Source organism: Gloeophyllum trabeum (genome assembly GCF_000344685.1).
Source record: "Gloeophyllum trabeum ATCC 11539 unplaced genomic scaffold GLOTRscaffold_00004, whole genome shotgun sequence".
NCBI lineage: Eukaryota > Fungi > Basidiomycota > Agaricomycetes > Gloeophyllales > Gloeophyllaceae > Gloeophyllum > Gloeophyllum trabeum.
In genome coordinates, this window is record NW_006920413.1 from 72,618 (window position 1) to 79,028 (window position 6,411).

The following is a 6,411-nucleotide window of genomic DNA, read 5'->3' on the forward strand; positions in this document are numbered from 1 at the left end:
GAGATACAAGACAAGAGGAGGGTTCCGAATTGGACGCGGAACCAATGGCGAGAGCATAGCGTGCCCTCTGGTCCCTGGTACGCATACCCTTATTTTCTTTGATCGATAAGACCAGGCGGATGAGGACACCTTTGACCGGGGACAGTCACACGTACGTGCAAGCGACCTCGATTACTAGTCATAATCTCTCATCTCACTTTCACCAGACGTCCCTATACCGCGGATCGATTTGTCAAAGAAATCAGAGGTGAATAGTCGCAAGGATAGTAGTAGGAAATAGACATCACTGCAAGGGAGGTCAATATCTAGTTACCAGCTCATTCTCGCAGGCAGGAAATGGGGCATTCGACGACAGCTTAAGCGAAGCAGCAGCTTCAAGGATAGAAGTGGATTCATCCAGGGGAAGGGCTGGCAAATAGCAATGGGCAGCTCATCTTTTGGCCTGTCTCCCCTGGTCCAGCTCCCAACTCGATATCTGCCGTGGGGCAAACGGTCAGCGAAATGCGTAACCCCCCCCAATCTTTTATCATCCCCGCACCTTCATTTCCTGATAACCCACATTGACTACATGTAAATGTTACTCAACGGAGAGTCCTCTACGAGAGTCGTTCGAGACTTAAGTACGATGATCACACGAGGCAATACACCAGACTTGGGGGGAGTGGGCCAATGCTGTGCATGGCTGGTTACGAGTCCTGAGATAAGATACTCCCTATTTTACACTGTATATCATAGAGCTGACACAAATATTCCTATCTTTATTGAAGTATTATTTGAATTTCACTAGACCTCTCAGGATCATCTTGTATATTCCCTGATTTGCTATAGAGCTCTGAATATATTATGGATTTCCAGCATTTTTCACAATGTTTTTGGCCCTTCTACAGCCTGCAATCAATTCCAGATCGGGTGAACCTGCAGAGCGCTTTTGTTACTTCGCCTCCCGATCGACATCGCCACAACCTTCCATATGTGGAAGGCTGCCTTATTTGGACTCCGACGCTCCGGACCGCCGGCCATGGCCGCCGTATCCATTGCTTGATTGGTATCATCCATCGCTTTACAACAGGGGGAGCCGTTAAAAGAACATGAAATACATGCAATGTAATTAATGAGTCCCATATGGACCTTAGTATTCTCTGAATAAATTATATTATACCAGATAAGTTAAGGATAGTGAGGCTAGAAGGGTATATATCTTATTCGCGCCTAGTAATTCTTACTGCAATGTAGTCTGACTGTTGTGGCGTCGGTGCTGCATGGTTTTCACTTCGGGTGGCTTGGGTTCGAGCCTGAGGTTGTGTAATTTTTGACAAACAAAATAATTTTTTGGACTCCTCCTGTGGTACTTTTATAACATCCCCAGCCTATCTACTGACTCTAGTTATCCTGAAGCTACAAAAATTTATCTTTTATGATATAGTCGTCAGCGAGACAGCGCGACATTCCGTCTGCGGCGCTGTCGCGGCGACTCCGGGGTCACATGACGCCATTTCCCGTTATGGCAGGTCGTGGCTATGTCGATCGGGAGGCGAAGTAAGACCAACTCCTGCAGAGAGCCTATGTCATAGAAGGCAGGAGCCAATCAGAGCCCAAACCGACGCGGCCCGCACCTCAGCCACTGACTACAAGCCACTACAATAGTCAATTCCCACGATAAGCAATAAAAGTAAAACCGCCATGCAGACTAGAACAAGACACGCAATCGATAAATTCACGAAAATATTGTTGTAGACCCGTATAGCATACGCCCCAGACTAGAGAAAATAAAAGAGAGATAAGAAGAGGGGTTGAGCCCGCAAATGAGCAAACAATGGTCCCAAGACTACAAAAATGCGCCAAAAGTGGTTTTGTAGTCTCACATACAACCAGACTTCCAATCGGAGTTTCAACAATGTAGTCTGCAATACAAAACATAACTCCCACAACTTCTCGGCACAAACGGTTCTCACAGGGTACAACATTCGGCACGCAGGCATATTTTGCACATAAGGACTCGACCTTCATACCTCAGGACTCGTAACCAAGTCTATTGCAAAGAGCAAAAGAGAACAACTGAGGGTACATGCGAGATGTAGTCCTACTTATATACCCTACTGCTTGAGGATCTTAAGTAAGCGGCCAATGGCCGGAAAACCTGCAAGAAGGCAAAAGGTTAGTCCGTCTACGGATCCCTACACTACACTCCTCTCACTGAGAGTTCTCAGCAAGTGTGGGGTACAGCCCTGTTGAAGGAGTACCATCAGGAGCACCTCCTTTCAGCTTTCCTGCATGCTCCAGAGGTGGCTTTGGCTATCGGATCGTAATATGCTTGCCAACACCAGTGCAGTCTCATTTGTCTCAAGCATGCTGGCCGTGACGTGTGTCATCTAGCTATAGGAGGTTTCCACAAATACCAGACAAACACTGCTGCCGCTGTACACATCCGAAGGTTAACGACAGCGGAGAATCCCGGCACGGGCACTCCTAACCTCACATCATCCAAGTCTTATTCACCACACACCTCGAGGATGCTCATTCCTTTGCATGCATTCCTTTGCTGTCGCTGCTGGAGCTGGTCTTGTAGAAGGTGCCAACATCAATGACTGGACTGTGACAGGGACTTTCTTGATTCCAATCACAATGCTTCGTCAAGTCAGCGAGCTGCCTTTCCCTAGCTGTAGAATCTCCGTAGTCAGTACAGTTAGCTTGTATCACACACACACCAATAAACGGAACCTTGTCTTATTGCGAGAGATACAAGATAGGTAATTGAGTTAAGCAGATTCAGAGATAGTTGTTGTCTCACGATCCGCCTGCCCAATCTGTCCATCTATCACTCAGTAACCAAACACGTCCAAACTCGGTGCCACTCGGTGGCGCCCACCTTACACCCTCCCCACTTAGAGCGAGACATTGTCTTCGATGACAATGGGGAGCGATATAATGGTATTATTTTTGTATGGAAATAGATTATAATATGGTCCGAGACTCAATGGTCATTTACATCGCGATTCGGGGTAGCGTCCATAGCAATGATCATCATACAATGCGATTTGGATATGCGGCGGGAGGAGTGGTCATATTACATAGTGATGCCGCGGAGTCATAACGACTCGATAGTGCGATATAAAAATTGTCAAAGTCCAAATAATAGCACGGACGCAAGACGGCGGCGACGACAGCGACGGCGACGAGGGGGGGGCACGCAGCGTCCGTACTCCCCACTTAGTCGGCAAAAGGGTCCGGTGTCGGTGCACCCTTGACTCCACGCAACTCCGCGAGCTCAATGGCAGCCTCATAGTGTCGCCCTTGGGTCCATATGACACAGCCGGCGAGGTACTTGATGATTTGCTCCTCGTCGGTGGGGTTGCCCTCGAAGTCGGGCGATGATCTAGTGGGGGCCTTCTTGACCTTGCCCTCATCGATGGTGGCCTTGTACCGTCCCGACGCAATGACGTGCAAGGTCGCATTAATGAACGTGTCCGTGTTCTCGAGCTTCCCTCCGGCGCGCTGTAAATAACGCCACCAGCGTGCGTGCGATGCGATGGTGTCGGTCTGACCCTTCTGGAACCCTTGGGGCGCCATCTCCGGCCGTTTTTTGACGAGCTCGACGAAGGCAGCAGTGGTAGGGGCCTCGTAGAATGAGGTCAGCGTGATCGCGACGGCCTGGTCACTTGCCACCGCCGCTATAGCTGGCTGGTCAGCGGTCGAGGCCGGCGGCGCAGTGGGCATAGTCTTCGCGCCCTCGGTGGTCGCGGTGCTCAGAGTAGGCGGGGCTACATGCTCGCCGCTCGATCCCCAGGTAACCCTCGTCTCATTCGTCCCTGTCCCTCCCCCTTTGGACTGCTCAGGCCAGTCTCGGCCTGCAGACCATGCCATAAGCACCGCAGCTCGACCCCAGCCTGCGTCAGACAACGATGCGGCTGTCGCGGCGCGTTGCTCAGGCGCAGGAGACTCCTGTCGTCCCGGCGTCCATAGTCGTCGATCCTCCGGCAGGTTGGAGACTGGCCGCCTGTCACGGTTGTCCCTTGCGTCCGAAGGTCGAAGAGATGAGGATGTACGTTTGGGCGGATGCTCGGGCTCGTTGAATCCCCCGTTGGGCTCACAAAACCTCTTCCCTCCTGAGTTCCTGCGGGGGCCGCTATTCGAGTCGTGTCCCTCCTCGCAGCACTGAATATCTTGGTGCTGTGTATTGTACTGATAGCGGTGCCGGCATAGGTGGATCGAGTGACGAGCCTCTTCGAGGTCACCGCGCGTGTGTTCAAGCGTGACAAACTGAATATAATTGGTCTCCTCGAGCTGAGCTATGCGCTGATGGCAAGCCTCCAAAGTAGTCGGGAGGTTGGCACCTCGGTTGACAATAGCGGCGGGCATAGGGTTACGGCAATACATGATAGCAAGGTGTTGAGCAGGAAGCAAAAGGTCGGTGTTCGAGTTCAAGTGACTTTGAACTCCGCTTCGTATCCCGCCACACTATTGTTTGTGCGCCGGCGGGAGTTGCCGAGTAGTGCTGACAAGTAGGCGCTCATTAGTCAGCAACATGAGCACCTTTCGCCGGTGCCTTTCCGGGGTAACTCCTTGGGCCGTTTTGTTGATAATAGCGCGAAGGTCTTTGTAGTAGTTGACTAGACTAGAGATTCGGATGTACGGTCGAATAGGATGAATTGATGATTCTACAGTGAAGCTACAGCGCGTATATATACATTCTCTTCTAAGTCAAAGCGTCTCCTCTATGCCGCTTTGCCCTCTGCGCTTTTCAAGCGTGTTGTCGTACTTGTGGCACTGCCGGCGCTTTGTCCGTCCAAGCACTCCAAGCGCCTTAAGCGCCTCAAGCGCCAATACGTTTGACGCCTTGTAGCTCCAAATAATGATCTAGTGCCTCGAGCTCATTGCAAGAGGATAATGGCTCCCATGTAGCCTCTCCTATTTGCCATCGTACAAGTAGCTGTAGCGCATTTTTATTCCATCGATGAGCCATAATTTCCTCGACGAGCCATTCAACGTCTTTCGGCTCTCCGAAGTCATATGCAGTGTAGGATTCACGATGAGGGAATAGATTATCGTCGTTCCCTTCATGTCGTCTAAGCCTGCTCACATGAAACGTAGGGTGAATACGTCCCTTCGCCAGTTCGGGCGGTAATTTAAGTTTGTAGGTAGACTTAGCGGGGTCGCTCTCCTCAACTTCATAAGGACCAATGAATCGGGGCATCAACTTCCGAGCCTGACCCTTAGGTAAATTAAGATTCTCCGTGGACAAATACACTAGATCGCGCGGGGTAATTGCCTCGTCAGGTCGACGTCGTTGATTGGCGTAATGAGATTGAATAACACGACTCTCAATGATCGCATCGTGCGCGTGCGCTAAGTTCAACAGTGCGCGTTCGGCGAATTGTCGAACGCCTGGCATGACTGGCTCAGGGTCCAATGTAGTGGCAATACGCGGCATAGTTCCATAGTTCAATTCAAATGGGGCGTATCCCGTGCTCTTGCTGATACTAGAATTGATTGCGAATTCAACCATGGGGATTTTCTCAACCCAGTCGGTTTGGCTCGCATTCACTAACGCGCGTAAGATCTGGGACACCGTTCGTATAGATCGTTCGGAAGCTCCGTCGGTTTGAGGGTGGAATGCCGTAGACATTAATAACCCAGTGCCTAGGAGCTTATGCAATTCGCGCCAGAACTTCGCCGTGAATTTAGAGTCGCGATCTGATACGATAGTATCAGGCATCCCGTGAAGCCGAACTATACGGTCATAATATAGCCAAGCTACATCCGATGCTTTGGCAGTGGTCCTCGTAGGAATCAGATGTATCATGGAAGTTAGTCGGCATATCACGACCCATAGGTAATCATATCCTTCGACCGGCGGGAAAGGTCCAACGAAGTCCATACCGATTGATCCCCATGGGCGAGTAGGTATCAGCATAGAATGTAGTAGTCCCATGGGTCACTTAGGTGAGTCCTTCGTGGTCTGACAAGTACCACACGATGCACAGTATCGTTCCACTTGGTCTCCCATCTTGGGCCACCAGTACCAACGACGTACGTATGCGAATGTTCGAGCAGCGCCTAAGTGTCCGATTGTCTTATGACATTGGTCTAGCACGATTTCATTGATACGACGCTTCTCAAATTTGACGCGAGGGATACATAGCGAGAACGTAGAGTCGGGCAGTTTGCGCCATATGTACCCGTTCTTGAATATGAATGCCTTTTGGGCAGTATCCTTATTCAATTTCGAGAAAATTTCATCCTCGGCGTATCCTTGTGAAATAGCTGTCATTATGCGACGATCACCTTTGATCACCTCGTGAGGTGATTTACGACTCGCTATTGAGTTGGCGATAGTAGGGTCGTTATCGTCGTCATCGGCGCGTGCATCATCAGAAGGTACCTTAGATTCCTTAGGCGGCTTGACCTTAGTGA

The 6,411-nt window shown here is 50.4% G+C and overlaps 2 protein-coding genes across 2 annotated transcripts; both read right to left on the reverse strand.

Annotated features, from left to right (window-relative positions):
• Positions 1-3,207: 3,207 nt before the first annotated feature.
• Positions 3,208-4,356, reverse strand: GLOTRDRAFT_127220 (uncharacterized protein; the record flags this gene model as incomplete). The annotated part of the gene is made up of 1 exon (XM_007865833.1): positions 3,208-4,356. The coding sequence occupies one exon, from the start codon at positions 4,354-4,356 to the stop codon at positions 3,208-3,210; it is 1,149 nt and encodes a 382-aa protein (XP_007864024.1).
• Positions 4,357-4,894: 538 nt separating this feature from the next.
• On the reverse strand, positions 4,895-5,140 carry GLOTRDRAFT_11804 (uncharacterized protein; the record flags this gene model as incomplete). Its single annotated transcript, XM_007865664.1, has 1 exon — positions 4,895-5,140. A coding segment is annotated over one exon (246 nt), but the record flags the coding sequence as incomplete, so codon positions are not given.
• Positions 5,141-6,411: the final 1,271 nt, after the last annotated feature.